Source organism: Rhinoraja longicauda, chromosome 11, assembly GCF_053455715.1.
Source record: "Rhinoraja longicauda isolate Sanriku21f chromosome 11, sRhiLon1.1, whole genome shotgun sequence".
NCBI classification, from domain to species: Eukaryota; Metazoa; Chordata; class Chondrichthyes; order Rajiformes; family Arhynchobatidae; genus Rhinoraja; species Rhinoraja longicauda.
In genome coordinates this window covers 59,670,028-59,693,928 of record NC_135963.1, presented here as the reverse complement: position 1 = coordinate 59,693,928, position 23,901 = coordinate 59,670,028, and the positions used below count along the sequence as shown (strand labels likewise).

Below are 23,901 nucleotides of genomic sequence, written 5' to 3'. Positions count from 1 at the left end.
TCTCCAGGGTCTTGTCCCACTTGTCTCACTGACACCATTGAAGGGCGGCACGGTGGCGCAGCAGTAGAGTTGCTGCCTTACAGCTCTTGTAGCGCCAGAGACTGGTGTTCAATCCCGACTACGGGTGCTGTCTGTATGGAGTTTGTACGTCCAGCTAGATAAAGCTCTTAAGGATAGCGGAGTCAGGGGGTATGGGGAGAAGGCAGGAACGGGGTACTGATTGGGAATGATCAGCCATGATCACATTGAATGGCGGTGCTGGCTCGAAGGGCCGAATGGCCTCCTCCTGCACCTATCGTCTATTGTCTATTGTCTATTGTCTGGCCTGCTGTTATCAGGCAACTAAACCATCCTCTCACAACTAGAGAGCAGTCCTGACTCCCATCTACCTCATTGGAGTCCCTCAGACTATCTTTAATTAGGCTTTACTGGACTCTATCTTGCAGTAAACATCACCACCTTATCCTGTATCTGTACACTGTGGATGGCTTGATTGTAATCATGTGTTGTCTTTTCACTGACTGGATAGCACTCAACAAAACTAAGTGCCTCTTCAGAACTTGTGGTTTTGGCCTTTGCAGAGATATTTGCACCATCTTTAACCACAGTTGACGTTCTAGTTGGCTAACGTTGTACCATTATTTAAGAAGGGCAGCAAGGACAGGCCGGGGAAGTACAGGCTGGTGAGCTGGTGACTCAGTGGTGGGAATGTTGTTGCTGGGCATTCTGAGAGACAGGATCATCCACCATTTGCTCAGGTATGGACTGATTAGAGATGTGGTGATGGTGTTTCATGACTGGCGGAGTTTTCAACAGAGGATGAGGGTTGATGAGGTCATTGTCATTCATTGCACTGGTTTCAACTTCCCTTTGTGACCTTGTCTAGTGACAAAGGTTCATAAGTTCATAAGTGATAGGAGAAGAATTAAGCCATTCGATCCATCATGTCGACTCCACTATTCAGTCATGGCTGATCTATCTCTCCTTCTAAACCCCATTCTCCTGCCTTCTCCCCATAAACCTGACACCCGTACTAATCAAGAATGTATCTATCTCTGCCTTTAAAAAATCCATTGACTTGGGCTCCACATCCTTCTGTAGCAATTAATTCCACGGATTTACCTCCCTCTGACTAAAGAAATTCCTCCTCATCTCCTTTCTAAAGGAACGTCCTTTAATTCTGAGGCTATGACCTCTAGTCCAAGACTCTCCCACCACATTGTATCTCAAGACTCCTTGGCCCCACTGAAGGATCTTAACCTTGTTAAATCATTCAGCAACATTACCTTTCTCTGCTTCCCTCACCCGTCAACCCTGAACCGTGACAAATTATGGGCAGTGCTTTTTGTAGAGAAAAATATGCCGGTACATATAGCAAATAAAAATTAAGCTACATTTCTCAACAATTGTTTTCTATATATACATATTGCCCCCTCTTCTCTATTGATTTTGTGACCAATCAACTTGTAAATAAATTAGTAACTGAAAAGTATAAAGGCAATTCAAATTATGAAAAGTGGAAAATCTAGTTTTTAACGTTTTTAGATGTTGGTACAATGTAAAAAAAAAGCGCTAATTACATAAAACATTATCATTCATTTAGAAAGTAACGTGGCAGAATTATTTGAAGATTAAGTTGAAAGTCCACAAAATATTCTTAAAAACATACGTTGTGGTTATAATGATAGAAAAATTAATTATTTTCAACAAGAGAGATATTTGTAAGAGAGATATTTGTAAGTTGTCATCAAGTTGACTTGGACAGGTTGAGTGAGTGGGCAGATGCGTGGCAGATGCAGTAAAATGCAGATAAATGTGAGATTATCCACTTTGGTGGCAAAACCAAGGAGGCAGATTATTATCATCTCAATGATGTCAGATTAGATAAAGGGGAAGCGCAACGAGACCTGGGTGTCCTTGTACACCAGTCACTGAAAGTAAGCGTGCAGGTACGGCAGGCAATGAAGAAAGCTAATGGCATGTTGGCCTTCATAACGAGAGGATTTGAGTATAGGAGCAAAGAGGTCCTCCGGCAGATGTATACATCTGGAGTATTGTGTGCAGTTTTGGTCTCCTAATTTGAGGAAGGACATCCTTGCTATTGAGGCAGTGCAGCGTAGGTTCACGAGATTGATCCCTGGGATGGAGGGACTGTCATATGAGGAAAGATTGAAAAGTCTGGGCTTGTATTCACTGGAGTTTAGAAGAATGAGAGGGGATCTTAAAGAGACGTAGAAAATTATAAAAGGACAGGATAAGCTAGATGCAGGAAAGAAATATTCCCAATGTTGGAGGAGTCCAGAACAAGGGGCCACAGTCTAAGAATAAAGGGGAGGCCATTTAAAAATTAGGTGAGAAGAAACTTTTTCACTCAGAGAGTTGTGAATTTATGGAATTCTCTGCCACAGAGGGCAGTGGAGGCCAATTCACTAGATGAATTTAAAAGAGACTTAGATAGAGCTCTAGGGGCTTTGGAATCAAGGGATATGGGGAGAAGGCAGGCACGGGTTATTGATTGTGGACGGGTTATTGATTGATCAGCCATGATCACAATGAATGGCTCATTCATTGAATGGCCTCCATTAAAACAAACATTTTAAAAATTGATTTTAAAAAAAAGTTTGTACTATTTAAACAATAGGAAGTGAAGTTCAAAGTGAGGTGGAACAGTTAGCATTGAAGATAGACACAAAATGCTGGAGTAACTCAGTGGGACAGACTGTATCTCCAGATCGAAGAAATGGGTGATGTTTTGGGTCGAGACCCTTCTTCAGACGGAGAGTCAGGGGAGAGGGAGACATAGAGATATAGAAGGATAAGGTGTGAAAACGAGACATCAAAGGGGATGAAGTTCAAGGAAAATGTAGAATATTCCAAAGAGGTGGAAAGACTCTAAGGGGAGTAAGAGACACCTGTGGCTGACAAGGGAAGTCAGGGACAGCATAAAAATTAAGGAGAGGAAGTATAACATAGCAAAGAAGAGTGGGAAGACAGAGGATTGGGACTCTTTTAAAGAGCAACAAAAGTTAACTAAAAAGGCAATACGGGGAGAAAAGATGAGGTACGAGGGTAAACTAGTCAATAATATAAAGGAGGATAGCAAAAGTTTTTTTAGGTACGTGAAGAGGAAAAAAATAGTCAAGGCAAATGTGGGTCCCTTGAAGACAGAAGCAGGGGAATTTATTATGGGGAACAAAGAAATGGCAGACGAGTTAAACCGTTACTTTGGATCTGTCTTCACTGAGGAAGATACACACAATCTCTCAAATGTTCTAGGGGCCGGAGAACCTAGGGTGATGGAGGAACTGAAGGAAATCCACATTAGGCAGGAAATGGTTTTGGGTAGACTGATGGGACTGAAGGCTGATAAATCCCCAGGGCCTGATGGTCTGCATCCCAGAGTACTTAAGGAGGTGGCTCTAGAAATAGTGGAAGCATTGGAGATCATTTTTCAATGTTCTATAGATTCAGGATCAGTTCCTGTGGATTGGAGGATAGCAAATGTTATCCCACTTTTTAAGAAAGGAGGGAGAGAGAAAACGGGTAATTATAGACCAGTTAGTCTGACATCAGTGGTGGGGAAGATGCTGGAGTCAATTATAAAAGACGAAATTGCTGAGCATTTGGATAGCAGTAACGGGATCATTCCGAGTCAGCATGGATTTACGAAGGGGAAATCATGCTTGACAAATCTACTGGAATTTTTTGAGGATGTAACTAGGAAAATTGACAAGGGAGAGTCAGTGGATGTGGTGTACCTCGACTTTCAGAAAGCCTTCGACAAGGTCCCACATAGGAGATTAGTGGGCAAAATTAGGGCACATGGTATTGGGGGTAGGGTACTGACATGGATAGAAAATTGGTTGACAGACAGAAAACAAAGAGTGGGGATAAATGGGTCCCTTTCGGAATGGCAGGCAGTGACCAGTGGGGTACCGCAAGGTTCGGTGCTGGAACCCCAGCTATTTATGATATACATTAATGACTTAGACGAAGGGATTAAAAGTACCATTAGCAAATTTGCAGATGATACTAAGTTGGGGGGTAGTGTGAATTGTGAGGAAGATGCAATAAGGCTGCAGGGTGACTTGGACAGGTTGTGTGAGTGGGCGGATACATGGCAGATGCAGTTTAATGTAGATAAGTGTGAGGTTATTCACTTTGGAAGTAAGAATAGAAAGGCAGATTATTATCTGAATGGTGTCAAGTTAGGAGGAGGGGGAGTACAACGAGATCTGGGTGTCCTAGTGCATCAGTCAATGAAAGGAGGCATGCAGGTACAGCAGGCAGTGAAGAAAGCCAATGGAATGTTGGCCTTCGTAACAAGAGGAGTTGAGTATAGGAGCAAAGAGGTCCTTCTACAGTTGTACCGGGCCCTGGTGAGACCGCACCTGAAGTACTGTGTGCAGTTTTGGTCTCCAAATTTGAGGAAGGATATTCTTGCTATGGAGGGCGTGCAGCGTAGGTTCACTAGGTTAATTCCCGGAATGGCGGGACTGTCGTATGTTGAAAGGCTGGAGCGATTGGGCTTGTATACACTGGAATTTAGAAGGATGAGGGGGGATCTTATTGAAACATATAAGATAATTAGGGGATTGGACACATTAGAGGCAGATAACATGTTCCCAATGTTGGGGGAGTCCAGAACACGGGGCCACAGTTTAAGAATAAGGGGTAGGCCATTTAGAACGGAGATGAGGAAGAACTTTTTCAGTCAGAGGGTGGTGAAGGTGTGGAATTCCCTGCCTCAGAAGGCAGTGGAGGCCAGTTCGTTGGATGCTTTCAAGAGAGAGCTGGATAGAGCTCTTAAGGATAGTGGAGTGAGGGGGTATGGGGAGAAGGCCAACCCCTGATCCATGAACAATCTTTAAGCTGCAGTATCTGTGACTCAGAGGACCAGGGCGACTTGCCAGGAATACCAAGGTTGCACAGAATTCTCTGAACTCAGACAAAAACATTGTATTCCTGGTTCCCTTAACATTGTGGGAATACATGCATTGTGTTTGTTTCCAATAACCATTCTTCTGGGTAAGCACCGAGCCATAGAGCTCCACAGCATAGAAACTGGCTGTAGACGCTGCCCAGAACATCACCCAAACTCATCTCCCTTCCCTCACGCTGCCTCGGCAAGGCCAGCCGCATAATCACGGACGAGTCTCACCTTGGCAATTCCCTCTTCTCCCCTCTCCCATCGGGCAAAAGCTTTAGAAATGTGAAAACGGACACTTCCAGAATCAGGGACAGTTTCTTCCCAACTGTTATCAAGCAACTGATCCATCCTACCACCACTACAGAGCAGTGTTGAACTACTATCTACCTCGTTGGAGACCCTCGGACTATCTTTGATCAGACTTTGCTGGCTTTATCTTGCACTAAACGTTATTCCCTTATCGTGTATCTGTACACTGTAAATTACTCGATTGTAATCATGTATTGTCTTTCCGCTGACTAGTTAGCACCCAACAAAAGCTTTTCACTGTACCTCAGTACACGTGACAATAAACTAAACCTTCAGCTACCTTGATTGACAGGTTCTTGATCAGTAAGGACACCAAATGTTACTGGGAGAAGGCAGGAGATTTGGCTGGAGAGGGAAAAATAGATCAGCCATGGTCGAATGGCGGAGTAGACTCAAGGGGCGAAATGGTTTAATTCTGCTCCTGTCTAATGATCTTATGATCTTGTCCATGCAGACCAAATTGTCCTCGTCATATATGCCTGCATTTGTCCTTCCTATCCACGTATCTGTCCAAATGTCCTTTAAATGCCTTAGTAACTACATGCAGCGTGTTACGTCTGGGTACTCCTTGATTAATCTGAGTGCCACTGCTTCTTGTTAACTTCAAATAGCTGATTATGTGGGGCAATTGTAAAACTGAATCCCTGAACTTTGAGACTTGACGATTGGTGTTGCCTGCTTGAAAGAAACTCTTAACACCTTAATCTACCAGTGGTCTGGTCCTAGAAACAACATTCAATTGCTCCAAAATTATAGGTTCTGGAGGCTCTGAATGAATTTCACAGGGATGGGGGTGATTTGGATTTGGGAATAAATTGAAGAAAGATGCTAGCCATGAATCAGAGACCACCAGGCAGGTTTTTACGAGAGGATTCAGTTACCACCACAAATAAATTTATAGGTTCCTTTATTTCATTGCTTTAGTGTGTCAAGTTCAAAATGGCAGCGCATGCGGTTTTCCTCCAGATGCCTTTGTATCTTCCAGCCCAGAAACTGAAGGAAATGGGCTCAGTAATGGTCCTGTGCTGCAATGCTGAGCATCTGTTACAGTACTTAGTTAGCACCATGGGTGCACAGGATTCCCAGCTAGTTGTGGAGCGTGTAAGCCCTGCATCGCACATCTCATGACTTCCCCGGACTCCGCTGACGTGCAGCGTGGTTTGGGGGCTCTCGGATGTGGTTCCAGTTCTGAGGAAGGTTGGGGCTGACCCACGAGGATGTTGTGTCTACCCACGGCTACGGTGCTCTGCTGCACCCTGTGGCTAAGTGAGGATCAGGTGGCCACCCAGGGCTTGTCCCAAAACGGGCAGCGGAAATGTTCTTACCCCAAGCTGGAGACCTTCTGACCATGAAGGTCGGCCTTGCCTCTGCATTATCAGAGCTGTAGGGAACACAGTAAACAGAGAAACATAGAAAATAGGTGCAGGAGGAGGCCATTTGGCTCTTGGAGCCAGCACCGCCATTCATTGTGATCATGGCTGATCATCCACAATCAGTAACCTGTGCCTGCCTTCTCCCCATATCCCTTGATTCCACTAGCCCTGAGAGCTCTATCTAACTCTCTTTTAAATTCATCTAGTGAATTGGCCTCCACTGCCCTCTGTGGCAGAGAATTCCACAAATTCTCAACTCTCTGGGTGACAAAGTTTCTTCTCACCTCAGATTTAAATGGCCTCCCCTTTATTCTAAGACTGTGGCCCCTGGTTCTGGACTCCCACAAAATTGGGAAAGATTTTCCTGCATCTAGCTTGTTCAGTCCTTTTATAATTTTATACGTCTCTTTAAGATCCCCTCTCATCCTTCTAAACTCCAGTGAATACAAGCCCAGTCTTTCCAATCTTTCCTCATATGACAGTCCCTCCATATCCCAGGGATTAACCTCGTGCTACCGAACTAAACTGGTCAGGCACCATCATTCATCATTCTCCAACGATGGTGCCTGACCAGTTTAGTCCGGTACACGTGACAATAAACTGAACTGAACTGGCAGAAATATTATTGGTGAGAAGGACAGTGGAATATCATCTACTTGTCCAGTAGCTTCACTCCAGCTCCCAACAATCATCGCCACCAATTTATTTCCAAACAAAACCATAGCTTTTCACTGCTTTGGTATACAGGAGTTGAATTTTGAAAATTGCTTCTTCAGCAAGATTAAATATTTAAAACGATCTAGCTAATTTTCATAATTTGAACCAGGTTGGTCTGAGCTGGAGATTTTGTTTATACCGCATGTCAGTTATAACTGACTGGGGCTACCAGAGTGAGGGTTGGACCAGTGGATCAGAGGAAGCTGTAAGTCAACTATAGAAAATGATTCTTTGAAATGTTTTCAGAATGGAAAGAGAATCTTGATAGTGGAAACAACGTGTGTTCTCCTTGGGGCCAGTACATAGGAAATACTTACATTGTTACATACATACTTACATACTTACATAAAATGTTACATACATACTTACATACTTACAATGTTACATACATATTTACATATAGTATAAGAAAATAACTGCAGATGCTGGTACAAATCGATTTATTCACAAAATGCTGGAGTAACTCAGCAGGTCAGGCAGCATCTCGGGAGAGAAGGAATGGGTGACGTTTCAGATCGAGACCCTTCTTCAGACTTACAATGTTACATACACACTTACATACTTACAATGTTACATACATACTTACAATGTTACATACATACTTACACACTTACAATGTTACATACATACTTACATACTTACAATGTTACATACATACTTACATACTTACAATGTTACATACATACTTACATACTTACAATGTTACATACATACTTACATACTTACAATGTTACGTACATACTCACATACTTACAATGTTACATACATACTTACATACTTACCGAATAGTGAAAGGCTTGGATAGAGTGGATGTGGAGAGGATGTTTGCCGCTAGTGGGAGAGTCTAGGACCAGACGTCATAGTCTCAGAATTAAAGGATGTTCCTTTCGGAAGGAGATGAGGAGGAATTTCTTCAGTCAGAGGGTGGTGAATCTGTGGAATTCATTGGTACAGAAGGCTGTGGAGGCCAAGTCAATGGATATCTTTAAGGCAGAGATAGATAGATTCTTGATTAGTACGAGTGTCAAGGGTTACGGGGAGAAGGCAGGAGAATGGGGTTAGGAGGGAGAGATAGATCAGTCATGATTGAATGGTGGAGTAGACTTGATGGGCCGAATGGCCTAATTCTGCTCCATTCACTTATGACCTTATGACCTATAACCTTATGAAATTGTCCCTTTCTTCTCAAATGAGGGGTATCTTTGGTGAGTGGTAGATAGGAAGTCTCAGAGCGAATAGCAACCCCCTTTAACTAAAGAGGACCAAATACCATGCATGACATGGCATTGAATCTGCAGTTCTGATCTCCTTGGCCTGAAGGTGCTACAACATCAAACTAAGTCCATCGCAAAAAGCTACGGAGAAAGTATTGGGAAATGAGAGACTTGTGAGGAAAACAGATCAGCTCCATTATAAGGTAGACACAAAATCCTGGAGTAACTCAGCGGGTCAGGCAGCATCTCGGGAGAGAAGGAATGGGTGACGTTTCGGGTCGAGACCCTTCTTCAGCTCCATTATAAGACTACGTCTAACACAGCAAATCTTTTGCAAAACATTAAAAGTAAATAGATTTTACCATCTCACTTGAGTCGTACTTGCAATGTGGATTACATATTCTTGAGGGACTCTAATACTGACTCTATTCTGTCGAAGGGTCTCGACCCGAAACATCACCCATTCCTTCCCTCCAGAGATGCTGCCTTAGCTACCCCTAGCATGTTGTGCCTATCTTCTTAAGGGAATGGGGGTTTTTGTCTGCAAAGCAAGCAGATTGTCCTTTATTGGTATTTGCCAACAGAGGGAGCAGGAAACTGGAGAGTACACATTTCATTTCCAAAAGACATTCTCTCTGCCATTGCCTGCTACAAAGAAAGATGGAGAGATAATATTCATAATTGATCACATTGAGGCATTCCTTACAATTAACTGTCTGCCAATAAAAGTGTTTGTTCACAGGATGGTGTCTTCGATACCATTCGATGATCTCTTTAACATTTAGGACACAGCCAACTCTGATAACTCTGCGTACAAGTTTCACTGTAAGAAGGGATGACATATTAGCGGGTTCCTCAAATGAGGCTATTTGGGTGGATTTGAGAAATAGAAAAGGGGCATGCACCTTACTGGGTGTATACTATAGACCCCCAAACAGTCAGAGGGAAATAGAAGAACATATTTGTAGGCAAATCTCGGGGGTGTGTGAAAACAACAGGGTAGTAATAGTAGGGGATTTCAACTTCCCAAATATTGATTGGGATAGCCAAAGTGTCAAGGGCCCAGAGGGTGCAGAGTTCCTAAGGGTTATCCAGGAGGGCTTTTTGAGCCAATATGTTGAAAGTCTAACAAGGGAGGGGGCGGTATTGGACTTAATCTTGGGAAATGAGGCCGGACAGGTGGCTGAAGTGTCAGTAGCAGAGCACTTTGGTGACAGTGATCACAATTCAGTGATATTTACGGTGGTAATGGAAAAAGATAAAGAGGGACCAGAGGGAAAATTTCTAAATTGGGGCAAGGCCGATTTTAATCTGATAAGGCAGAAGTTGGCCCTGGTGGTCTGGGATCAGCTTCTCGTGGGGAGGACCGCATCAGAACAGTGGGAGTCATTCAAAGGAATAATTGAAAAAGTACAGAGGAAGCATGTTCCCCTAAAGTTTAAGGGTGGGACAAACAAGTCCAAAGAACCTTGGATGTCGAACGATATAGTAGGATTGATTCGGAAAAAAAGGGGGGCTTTTGGAAGGCATAAAGAACTTAAGGCACAGACATCATTAGAGGAATACAGAAGGTGTAGGGCGGTTCTTAAAAAAAGAAATTAGGAGAGCAAAAAGGGGCCATGAGATAGCACTAGCGGGCAAAATAAAAGAGAATCCCAAAGTGTTCTATAAGTATATCAAGGGTAAGAGGATAACGAGGGAAAGCGTGGGGCCCATCAGGGACCATAGTGGAAAGCTGTGTGTGGAGCCAGAGGATGTAGGAGATGTTTTAAATGAATTTTTTGCATCTGTTTTTATGAGGGAGGAGGGCGATGCGGACTTAGAAATGGAGCAGGAGGGTTGTGATGTTCTTGAGCATATTGCTATTGGCAAGAGTGCTGGAGGCTCTGGCAGGCTTAAAAGTGGATAAGTCTCCTGGCCCTGACGAGATGTATCCCAGGATGCTGAGAGAGGCAAGGGAGGAGATTGCAGGGGCTCTGGCACAAATTTTCAGAGCCTCTCTTGCAACAGGGGATGTACCGGAGGACTGGAGGATAGCTAATGTGGTGCCATTATTTAAAAAGGGCAGTAGGGATAAACCTGGGAACTACAGGCCGGTGAGTCTGACATCGGTGGTGGGGAAGCTGCTAGAAAAGATTCTGAGGGACAGAATCAGTCTTCACTTGGAGGATCGAGGGTTAATTAAGGATAGTCAACATGGCTTTGTTAATGGTATGTCGTGTCTGACTAACTTGATTGAATTTTTTGAAGGGGTGACCAAGGAGGTAGATGGGGGTAGTGCAGTGGATGTGGTATACATGGATTTCAGTAAGGCTTTTGACAAGGTCCCACACAGGAGACTAGTCAAGAAGGTAAGAGCCCATGGGATCCAGGGCACCTTGGCAAAATGGATAAAAAACTGGCTTAGTGACAGAAGGCAGAGGGTGATGGTAGAAGGTTGCTTCTGTGACTTGAGGCCGGTGTCCAGTGGGGTGCCGCAGGGATCGGTGTTGGGTCCCTTACTGTTTGTAATCTACATTAATGATCTGGATGTCAATGTACAGGGCATGATCAGCAAGTTTGCAGATGACACAAAGTTAGGGGGGGTGGTGAATAGCGAGGAAGGGATCTGCAAGCTGCAGGAAGATATAGATGAGATGGTCAGATGGGCGGAGCAGTGGCAGATGGAATTTAATCCTGAAAAGTGCGAGGTGATGCACTTTGGCAGGAATAACTTGGAGAGGGAATAACTTGGAGAGGGAGTACACCATGAATGGAAGGACCCTAGGGAAGACAGGGGTACAGAGGGACCTTGGAGTACAGGTACACAAGTCCTTGAAGGCAGCAGGACAGGTGGACAGGGTGGTCAAAAAGGCATATGGGTTACTGGCCTTCATTAGCCGGGGCATCGAATATAAAAGTAGGGGGGTAATGATGGAATTGTACAGAACACTGGTGAGGCCACAGCTGGAGTATTGTGTACAGTTCTGGTCACCACATTATAGAAAGGATGTGATAGCTTTGGAGAGGGTGCAGAGGAGATTCACCAGGATGCTGCCAGGGTTGAAGGGCCTCGGCTATGAGGAGAGACTGAGCAGACTGGGGTTGTTTTCCCTGGAGCAGAGAAGGCTGAGAGGGGACATGATCGAGGTGTACAAGATCATGAGGGGCATAGATAAGATAGATGGCGGGGCACTTCTTCCACTGGTGGAAGGTTCAACAACGAGGGGACATAGATACAGGGTAAGGGGAGGGAGGTTTCGGGGGGATGTGAGAAATAACTTTTTCACCTAGAACTCACTGCCTGGGGTGGTGGTGGAGGCGGGAACACTCACAACGTTTAAGAGGCATTTGGATGGGCACTTGAAATGCTACAACATTCAGGGCTACGGTCAGGCAGCATCTCTGGAGAACATTGATAGGTGACGTTTCACAGAGTGCTGGAGTAACTCAGCGGGTCAGGCAGCATCTCTGGAGATCATGGATAGGTGATGTTTCACAGAGTGCTGGAGTAACTAAGCGGGTCAGGCAGCATCTCTGGAGAACATGGATAGGTGATGCTTCACAGAGTGCTGGAGTAACTCAGCGGGTCAGGCAGCATCTCTGGAGAACATGGATAGGTGACGTTTCACAGAGTGCTGGAGTAACTCAGCGGGTCAGGCAGCATCTCTGGAGAACATGGATAGGTGACGTTTCACAGAGTGCTGGAGTAACTCAGCGGGTCAGGCAGCATCTCTGGAGAACATGGGTAAGTGATGTTCAAGTCAAGTCAAGTTTATTTGTCACATACATATACAAGATGTGCAGTGAAATGAAAGTGGCAACGCCTGCGGATTGTGCTAAACTACAAAACAGAATAGAATTTATTATTTTTTTTGAAACACAAAAAAATAAATTAAATGAGTCCCTGGTCATATGAGCGTTAACAGTCCTGATGGCCTGTGGGAAGAAACTCTGTCTCATCCTCTCTGTTTTCACAGCGTGACAGCGGAGGCGTTTGCCTGACCGTAGCAGCTGTTTTGGGTTGGGGCCCTTCTTCAGACTTGTGTAGATTTAGATTGTTTTGAATTTGTTCTTGATTAGTCCTAGTCACGTCACAATGTTGTAGTTTGTCTTTGATTTCCTTTCCATTTCCAAGTTTCATGCTGATGATTCTGTATGGCATATTTCGTGTGCTGGATGGAACTGCAGATGCTGGTTTAAAATGAAGTGTGTTGATGGGGATGGATGGGATGGTTTTGTGGCCATGCATCACCTTGTGCATGAGGAGATACATTACAAAGTGGCAAATAGGACGGGATGGGAGGTGACACAATGCCTCAGATAGTTTTCTACATCTCTCACCTTGCCCAATAAGGGCAATGACAGGCTCTTAAAGATTATCGTACTGGTGCCACATTTCCAATGAAATATTAGAACAGATTGTCCAAGCACAATATCACTTGACCTGAGGGAACCTCAAGGTTCTAAGGTCCACAGAAGATGCAGGTGGTTCCTGTTCAAAGGGAACACGAGGTTTGGAGATGTAATGTTCATTTAAATCTAATGCAATAGAAATGCCTAATGCATGATTTATTTATATCAGCTCTGGGAAAATGTTAAGTGAAAGGTGTTGAGAGCTGTTTACATTTTAGATCATTAATTCCATTGCCTGATTCGTTATTTCTTGTGCACATGAACTATTTTCCATGATGCAGTTGGCAAGATGTTGGTGGGCTCATGGTGGGGTGGGGAGGAGGTTTTGTCTGGTGGGAAGATGTTGAAACAGGGGTTTCTGTTGAAAGGTGAGAGGTGGCCCATTAAATCAGGGCCAGCCTTTCTTCCTCTCTTGTTCAAAAGATTGCAAGTGTTTGCAATTGCTTTCCTTGAAGGAAACTGAATATTTCTACCAAAGATAGACACAAAAAGCTGGAGTAACTCAGCAGGACAGGCAGCATCACTGGAGAAATGGAATGGGTGAAGATTGCGAGTCAGGGGAAATGGAAACGAGATATATAGGCAGTGATATGGAGAGATATAGAACAAATGAATGAAAGATATGCAAGAAAAAGTATCGAATGATAAAGGATTCAGGCCATTGTTAGCTGCGGGCTGGGTGAAAACCAGTTACAGACAATGAGACTCAACAACTTGGGTGGGGAGGGATGGAGAGAGAGGGGATGCAAGAGTAATATTTTTACAGCAGGTGTAGAAAGAATCTTAAAAAGAGAGGTGACAGTCCGTGATGGAGAGAAGTAGCCAGAGTTGAGGCCTCAGTCACACCGGCAACCATCTTGCTGAATGATGGGGCAGGGTCAAGGGCCTGAGTGGCCTTCACCTGATCAGATCCCGATCACATGATCAAGAGCAGGTGGACAGGCACTGAGGTCCACTCTTGGGTAAAACTCATTTGAACATTCGTGCGAAAGTGCGTCATAACTTGAGTGGCAAGGCCCGTTCCAAATAGACCAGCCCCTCCTGGACTGTGGTTGGGGAAGTCAGAGGCTTCCAGTTCCTGAGGAGCTGTCATTGATGTTCAGCCCCACACGTTACACATAACCATGGTCTATGTTCTTTATTAAGGCCAATGGTTCTTTATTATCACATGCACAGACATACAGTGAAATTCTTTGTGGCACACAGTTCAGTAAAGTATTACCAAATCTAAGCACGATCCCCGAACCATCGTCCCTTCGGCCTTTGTGCCCTGGCGGCACCTCCTGCAGCCAAACTAGAGGGCGTGGAAGATAAGACCCCAGTTCACTCTCTTACTGGCCTTTGATGTTGCGCCCACCATCGCTGGTTCCATCCTCCTCTCAGGTTCTCCAGACCTCAGGGGACAAGCAGAGGGCACGACCTGCCTTCCTTCCTTCTGGCTACACGATCTCGTCTTTGTCCCACAAAATCGTCTTTCCTGATTATCTCTACCCTTGCCCAACACCTCACCACCCAGCTACAAACCTGCAACTCAATGTCTCTTCCTTCGATGTTCGTTTCCCCCTCCGTTTTGTCCCTTCCCTGATAACCCTGACTGCTTGTTCCATGCCCGCAATAAACCCCATCTCCCAAGCAACCCACGGACTACCTCCGTAGCCAGGCAACCCCAGGCCTACCTCTGTCGCCAGGCAACCCTGGCCTACCTCTATCGCCAGGCAACCCTGGGCCTACCTCCATTGACAAGCAAACCTGGGCCTACATTTATCACCAGGCCACCCAGGGCATTCCTCCATCGCCCAGCAACCCCTGGCCTACCTCCGTCGCCAGGCAACCACAGGCCTACCTCCATTGCCAGACATCAGCAGGCCCTACCTCTGTTGCCAGGCAACCCAGGGCCTACCTCTGTTGTCAGATAACCCAGGGCCTACATCCTTTGCCAGGCATCACAGGGCCTACCTCTGTCACTAGGTAATCCCGGGCCTACCTCCATTGCCAAGCATCCCAGGGCATTCCTCCATTACCAGGCCAGCATGCCGACGTGGAGACGGGCCATGGTGCATGTCTGCATTTGTGCTTTATGCCAGCTGCCTTGCATCTCATGCCTGACACGACATGGGCAACGAGGGGCCTAGCACGCTACCGTACCCACAGCCGGTCAAACTGTTTGGGCCATCTCGTCCATCTGTGCAACGTGTATAGCAGAGCTAATGTTGGCCAAACTCTTATACAAACCAGCAATGTCTCAATACTGGCGGATCTCAGTACCTTACTTCCACTCTTGGCCATTGGTGATCGAGAATTGAACGGGTCTCGATCTGTGAACGGGTGATCGATGGATGGGGTGGACTTGGTGGGTCGAAGGGCCTGTTTCCGTGCTGCATCTTTCAATTGATCAAGGTGATGGTCACACGGCCCCTGGAGCTCGGCCCCATCATTCAGCAAGATCTCGGTCTGTGACTGTCACCTCTACGCTACACTCCCCTCTCCCTCACCACCAATCCACACCCCTCTCCCTCACCACCAATCCACACCCCTCTCCCTCACCACCAATCCACACCCCTCTCCCTCACCACCAATCCACACCCCTCTCCCTCACCACCAATCCACTCCCCTCTCTCTCACCACCAATCCACACCCCTCTCCCTCACCACCAATCCATACTCTCTCCCTCACCACCAATCCACACCTACCAGTTCACACCTCGCTTTCTCAGCTTATTTCCACAGCTGCCATAAATCTCACTCTTCAACGTCACTCACTGCGTGTCTGTGCTTTTGTGGACATCAACATTGTAGACATAGAAGATCAAAACAGATTATTGAAATCTCATAATTGAAGCACAAATATTTTAGATTAAATTCCTTGTCACAGTGTACTTATGAAAGGCCATGGCAAAGAATTTCTAGCCCACACTATGTATAGATTTCAGATATGTATCGATCACCTGTCAGCTGTTACTAGTTACATAATGCAGTTATTAATATTCCACTGAAAAATATAACTTGAGGACTGCACAGTTATTAAAATGTAACCTATACTATTGATGCTATGTTATTACAGATTGAAATCTCTTATGTAAACAAAAAATTGATCCATTTGAGCAAATAATGAGCTTGAATCTTATTGTTGTCCAGACCATAAAAGCACCCTTCGGCCCATTATGTGCGTACCAACCTTTTTGCTCATCTGCAAATCCCATTTGTCCCTGTTAAGTCTGTTTTCTTTTGTGCCTTATCTATTTAATGCCTGTCTAAATCTCATTTCAACATGGTGTCTATCTAACTCCACTACCTCCTTTGGCAAGTGAGTTCCAGATATCAACAGTGTGTGTGTGTGTGTGTGTGTGTGTGTCTCTGTACGTCTGTGTCAAAGAAAGTCGCCTCAAATCTCATTTAGAACTCCATCCTCTCACCTTAAAAACATGTCCTCCTGTTTGTGATACCCCTACCATGGGGAAAAGATCCTGATTTTCGACTCTATTTATGCCTCACTATTTTGTTTGTATTTAGTCACCTCTGTGTCTCCATTGTTCCAGGGAAAATAAACCATCATATCCTGGTGTGTAGGAAGGAACTGCACCGATGATTTACACCGAAGATAGACACAAAATGCTGGAGGAACTCAGCGGGACAGGCAGCATCTCTGGTGAGAAGGAATGGGTGATGTTTCGAGCATCGGCCCAAAACATCGCCCATTCCTCCTATCCAGAAATGCTACCTGTCCTGCTGAGTTACTCCAGTATTTTGTGTCTATCTTCATCATATGTCTAATCTCTCTCCATAAGTAATGTCCTGCAACCCCAGGTGAATCACCTTTGCATTCTGCCCCGTTCGATCACAACCTTCCTGTAACACGCGACCAGAACTACACACGCTACTCTGTGCGGTATAACCAGTGGCTTTGAAAAGTTCCAACACCCCAACTTTTATATTCTATGTCCTAAACTATGAAGGCCAGCATGCCATACAGTATGCCTGCTGTATAGCCCCATCTACCTGAATTGCCATCTTCAAGGAACGGTGGACTTGAACTCCAAGTTCTCTCAACATTCCTTTGTGCCCGACCACCCACTGTGTATGTCCCGCCCCTGAGAAGACACAAAGTGCAGGATGGGTAACGTTTTGGGTCAGGATCCATCCTCAGACTCATCATGTCCTATCCATGTTCTCCAGAGATGCTGCCTGACCCGCTGAGTTACTCCAGCACTCTGTGAAACGTCACCTATCCATGTTCTCCACAGATGCTGCCTGATCCGCTGAGTTACTCCAGCACTCTGTGAAACGTCACCTATCCATGTTCTCCAGAGATGCTGCCTGACCCGCTGAGTTACTCCAGCACTCTGTGTCCTTTTTGTAAACCAGTATCTGCAGTTCCTCGTTTCTATATCTCTATGTCCTGCCCCTGCTTGACTTCCCAAAAGGTATTTCTTTGCAGTTGCCAGGATTAAATTCCATCTGCCAATGTTCCACCCAACTTTCCACCTGATCCAATTCCTGCTGTAGTCTTTGGCAACCTTTCTCACTGCCCAAGGCCATCACCAACGTCCTTGCCATTCAGAAACGTACTCATCACACCTCGTACATACACATCCAAGTCATCAGTGTAAATCAGATAGAGCAAGTGGCCCAGCACTGAGCCCTGCTACCAGTCACAGTCTCCTCCCACCATCATCCTCTGCCGCCCATCACCAAACTAATTTGGGAACTTGCCCAAGACTCAACGCACTACCTTGTGGATCAGCCTACCATGCAGGACCATGTCAAAAGCCTCACTGAAGTCCATGAAGATGATGTTTCCTATTCCAGTGTCGGCATTACAGTGCAGTCTAATGTACTGACTGTGTTGGAGTCACTGTGGTCCCATTACTGAGGGAAGGCAGTCACAGGCAGCTACCATCACAGCAGTAAACTTCGGGGAATTGAACACTGACCAAATGTCTCTTTGTGTGTTTGGCAGGTTGATGACCAAATGAAACTACTTCAGAACTGCTGGAGTGAGCTTTTAATCCTGGATCACATTTACAGGCAAGTGGCACATTGGAAAGAAGGTGCCATCCTCCTGGTCACTGGGCAGCAGGTGAGTGTCAAGTGCGAGACCTGTCCTGATGCAAAGACCTTGGGTCCAGTTACTGCTCTCTCACCCCTTTACAGTACTGCAAAGAAGTGATTAAACTTCTGGCCTATATTTGTTTTAGTGGTAATAAAACTAACATCAATACCTCCCCACATAGCAATAATCATCATTTGTTGATGAGAGCTTGATGTTGAGATAACCAACATTGGTATGAACATTGACTTCTCCAACTTTAGATAGTTCCTTTGTCCCTCTCTTCCCCTCCCCCTTCCCAGTTCTCCCTCTATCTTCCTGTCTCCACCTATATCCTTCCTTTGTCCCGCCCCCCTGACATCAGTCTGAAGAAGGATCTCGCCCAAAACGTCACCCATTCCCTCTCTCCTGAGATGCTGCCTGACCTGCTGAGTTACTCCAGCATTTTGTGAATAAACACCTTCGATTTGTACCAGCATCTGCAGTTATTTTCTTACACTACTTGAGGTAACAACATTGGTCACCCCAGAGTTGGTGAATAATCCCATCCATGAGAATGGTAATTCCATTTTAAAAGTACCCAAGATGGAAACAGGCCCATGCCGACCAAGATACTCCATCTACACTAGTCTCACGTGCCCTCCTTTGGCCCATACCCTTCCAAACATAAACCTTTCCGAAGAAGGGTCTCAAGATGAAACGTCACCCATTCCTTTTCTCCAGAGATGCTGTCTGACCTGCTGGGTTTTCTAGTCTATCTTCGGTTTAAACCAGCATCTGCAGTTCCTTCCGATGCCTTTCCTATCCGTACTACTAGACTGGAAACTAACAAAAAACTGCTGCCAGGAAACAGTGAATGAAAATTTGGTGAATTGTTATAAAGACCTAACGGGTATGATAATTTATGTTAAGGAAGCCTGGTTCTGGAAGGATGGTTTTTAGTTTAGAGAAGATAGACACAAAAAGCAGGAGTAACTCAGCGGGTCAGACATCATCTTATGGATTTAGAGATACAGCATGGAAACAGGCCCTTCGGCCCACCATGTCTGTGCCAACCACTGCTCGCCCATTGACATTAGTAGTATATTATCTCACTTCCCCATCGTCTCACTACACATTTAGGACAATGTACACTGGAAAATTAACCTACAAACCCTCACATGTGTGGAGTGTGGAAGGAAACCGAAGCACCCGGAGAAAATCCACACGGCCACAGAGAGAATGTGCAAACCCCGCACAGACAGCACTCGATTCAGGATCAAATCCCAGTCTCTGGCACTGTGTGGCAGCAGCTCTACCTGCTGCACCACTGTGCCACCCACTAATGTTACATCAATGGGTTTGGCTGCTTTATTCTGGATGCTGTGCATCCTAGTGTCGATGAAGCCGCATTCACCCAGAGGTCCTTCACTCACCGGTCCTGTGCCTCGCAGATGGGGGAAAGGCTTTGGGGAGTCAGGAGGTGGATCACTTGCAACACAACATCCAGCCTCTGATCAATGTTTGTGGCCACACTCATCCTGGAGTTAATCTGGGCAAGTTTCTGGGGTATGGTGAAGCCCAGGATAGATAAGACCATAAGACCATACGAGCAGGATTAGGCCATTCAGCCCATCGATTCTACTTTGCCATTCAATCATGGCTGATCTATCTTTCCCACTCAACTACCTTCTCCTGCCTTCTCCCCATAACTTTTGATGCCCTTCCTAATCAAGAACCTATCCATCTCAGCTTGACAAATACCCAATGACTTGGTCTCCACCACCATCTATGGCAATGAGTTCCACAGATTCACCACCCTCTAACTCATGAAATTCTTCCTCACCTCCATTCTAAATGTACATCCTTTTATTCTGAGGCTGTGCCCTCTGGTCCTAGACTCTCCCACTGCTGGAAATATCCTCTCAATATCCACCCTATCTTTCATTATTTAGTAAGTTTCGATGAGATCTCCTCATCCTTCTAAACTCCAGCGAGTACTGGCCCAGAACTGCACGAGATAACCACTGATGAGGTGTTTGTGCAGTAATCAACCAGAACCAGAACCGGAGCTATCAAACGCTCCTCATGTTAACCCAATCATCCCTGGGATCATTCTTGTAAACCTCTTCTGGACCATGTTCAATGCCAGCACATCCTTCCTCAGAAATTAGGCCAAAAAACGCTCACAATACTCCAAAGCTGGCCGCATAAACCCTCAGTATTACATCCTTTCATATTCTAGTCTTCTCAAAATGAATGCTAACATTGTATTTGCCTTCCTTGCTACTGTCTACTTCCATACAACTACATTGATGGTGGGATATCCATTTAAGGTAAATCAGTTGTAGGTGGGTGGTTTGATGTTGGCCCGAGCTCAGGGTCATGGTCTACCATTGTTACTGACGTTGAATGTAGTTTGGATCCAGCTTTGTACAAAGTGGTTTGCTTCAGTATTTGTGGAGTTGCTAATGTGAATTTTTAATGTTTACAAGATGGGTTTGCCTGTTTTATATAACTTGTTTTACCTGTCCACCTGTTTTATACAACTTTTTCTTCCTTCTGCAAAGATCACTCAGCGTTAGTGCTCTAAAGATCCCACAAATCAGAGTGTTTGGGGCATAGATTGGAGCTCTTATATTGTGTGATTTTATGTGTTTGAACAATTAAGACAAAATGTGTCATCTCATACGTTATGAACATAAAGACACATGTACTGCTCTATGACTTTAGCCTTTCGGGATAGTGTGGAAACAGCTCGCCAACCAGTGATTACCCTGTGTAATCGCACTATCCTACACTCCAGGGACAATTTACAATTTTACCAAAGCCAAATTAACCTACAAACTAGAACAACTTTGGCATGTGGGAGGAAACCGGAGCACCCAGAGGAAAGCTATGCAATCACAGGGAGAACATACAAACTCCGTACAGACAGCACCCATACTCGGGATCAAACCCAGGTCTCTGGCGCTGTAAGGCCGCCACTCTACCAATGCCCCACTGCGCTCCCCTACACAACCAGTTGCCTTGTGCGCTGAAGAAACATTTGAGCATTTGAGAGAACAGATCTCACCCCTGCAGAGGTTATTTTAGTCAAAAAAGTGCAAGTTATTTCTCTGTTCTTGGAGCATTAAAAAACAGCTCTGTGAATGTCACACACACACACACACACACACACACACACACACACACACACACACACTCGTCTTTAAGGTAATTAAAGAAAGCTCTAGTTTAAATTACTGGCCATGAGTGGCAGATTCTTTTGTTACTTAATCAATAGTTCTTGAGGAAGTTTTCTGCATCACCAGCACAATATCCTCGCAGCTCGTGTTTGTTAGTTAGTCTGCACATAACCCTAGCTTTGATATATTGTGTGTGACATTAAAAAAGCAGCCAAAGGTGAAATAAAAGGAATAACAATTTTTTGTCTTGTTGCATTATCTGCTGCAGAATGTTATCAGTGTTGTGATTGGTATCATAACAGCAGGCTATTTATAATTAAGGCTTATTGCTTTGATGCCTTTTGTAAAAGCCGCAGGGATTTTTCAAGCTTTGATGCCTCACTGTAAGATATCACAGGACGGTAGCATAAGATCACAGTTTTCAGATGGATTAAGTTGTTTGGGATTTTTTTAAATTCTAATAAATAAGTCAACACAGCTTTAAAGTTGAGTTGATGCATTGTGAGAAGTTTTCTGCCTGAGCAGAAGACACGCAGTTTTATTTAAATCACTTTATAAGTCCGCTAATCTTCCATACTGTACACATCAATGAGTTAACAGTGTTGAGCATGTGCGGAAGTTATTTGATTCATTCACCAAGCAACAGGAATGGTTTCCATTCTTTCTTAAGAAAATATGTGGAAGTGTCTTGGTTGGCCACTGCTGAATGCAATATTTAACTCCGTAGACTATTCTCGGCTCTGATAAGCACAGCTGATACCTTCTGTGAGAGTAGTCAAGTCAAGTTTATTTCTATAGCACATTTAAAAACAACCCACGTTGACCAAAGTGCTGTACATCAGTTCAGGTACTAAGAACGAACATACAATGGCACACAAACATAACAGCACATACATAAACAGTTCACAGCGCCCCCCTCAGGGGGCCTCAAACGCTAGGGAGTAGAAATAGGTTTTGAGCCTGGACTTAAAAGGAGTCGATGGAGGGAACCGCAAGAGTAGTGAGGAATGACGCACAAGTGCCCACAAACGAGTGGGTTAACATATGACGAGCGTTTGTCGGCACTGGGCCTGCACTCGCTGGAGTTTAGAAGGGTGAGGGGAGACCTCATTGAAACTACCAAATAGTGAAAGGCCTGGATAGGGTGGATGTGGAGAGGATGTTTCCACTGGTGGGAGAGTCTAGGACTAGAGGTCTTAGCCTCATAATTAAAGGACGTTACAATAGGAAGGAGATGAGGAGCAATTTCTTTAGTCAGAGGGCGGGGAACCTGTGCAGTTCTTTGCCACAGAGGCCAAGTCAATGGATATGTTTAAGGCAGAGATAGATAGATTGTTGATTAGTACGGGTGTCAGGGGTTATGCGGAGAAAGCAGGAGAATGGGGTTTGGAGGGAGAGATAGATCAGCCATGATTGAATGGCGGAGTAGACTTGATGGGCCAAATGGCCTAATTCTGCTCCTATCACTTATGACCTGAAATTGGTCACCCCTTCACTCATAGTATTGCTAAAAAGAGAAACAATGATATCGGCCTTGTTCCATGTGGACTGAGTGAGGCTGGGGGTGGCTTCAGCTTTGAAGGGCCCCAGGTCAAGTAGGTATTTATTAATTATGGGCCTTTATCGACAAAGATCATCTCTGCAGAAGGACCAGGCAAATAAATTGGTTGAGGGATACTTGAGGGTTGTGGTAACTTGAGGGATTATCTTCAGCACACTCCAGGACTGCCATCTGATACCAGTTGTAGGAGTCTGGGAAATTCCACAGGCTGGAGTTCCATTTCTGATTCTAATATGACCACTCACTGATCTGGAAACACAGGAATGTTCCCTCATTCCTTCTCCCTTAGATCAGAGAAACCGCTCTCTGCAGAAAAAGAAAACGCTTTTGCGATCTCTTCCATTTCATTGTGCTGGTACCATACCAGGTCTGGTATTGTCCCCAGCTATAATTGCACCTGTGGGATAATCAGCTACGAAATATTAAATGAAACATTTGCCCCAAATGTATCCACTCTCCCAACAATTCTCCAAAATTGTGAACTGCGTGATTTCAAAGATGGAAAGTTAAAATTTGCCCAAATTAAGCAAACTATTTTCTTCTCAAAATCAATCATTTGGATCACACGCCAATTAACCTTTTAAATTTCAAGGAAATTTGATGCAGTGGGAAAATCATTGAAAATTGCCCATCAAAAAACTACCAAACAATTCTTGATTAGTACAGATGTTAGAGGTTATGGGGAGAAGGCAGGAGAATGGGGTTAGGAGGGAGAGATAGATCAGCCATGATTGAATGGCGGAGTAGACTTGATGGGTCAAATGTCCTATTTCTACTACTATTCCTTTTGACCTTATGACAATATTATCTTCCCCCGGTTTTGAGGCTAAGATAGACGCAAATTGCTGGAGTAACTCAGCAGGTCAGGCAGCATCTGCAGTTCCTTCCTACCCGATTTGAGGCTTTTGGACTTGAACTCTGCTGGTGTATGTATGACGGGTGAGTAAGGACTGTGCAGTGTTCACGTTGCCCACTCGGTTTCTCAGCAGCACTAGATTCCGGTGAGAGAGAAGCAGCACATTACTGTTGCCCGAGATATCCCCAAGTGCACATCCCTGTGCCAAACACCAGCCTCCATTTACATGCATATCAAGGAACTCCGACGGCTGGCTTGCCTGCAGATCACAAGTGCTGCTCTTTGCCGACATTTGCATATGCTGATTAATGAACATCTGGTATTACTTTGCCA

General features: G+C 44.9%; 1 protein-coding gene across 1 annotated transcript in view; it reads left to right on the top strand.

Moving 5' to 3' along the window:
• The window catches only part of nr5a2 (nuclear receptor subfamily 5, group A, member 2), a 164,336-nt gene that overhangs the window by 85,194 nt on the left and 55,241 nt on the right, over positions 1 to 23,901 (top strand). Inside the window, exon 3 of the mRNA XM_078408066.1 lies at positions 17,895 to 18,014. Coding sequence (XP_078264192.1) covers positions 17,895 to 18,014 — 120 coding nt within the window. The remainder of the gene's footprint in view (positions 1 to 17,894; positions 18,015 to 23,901) is intronic.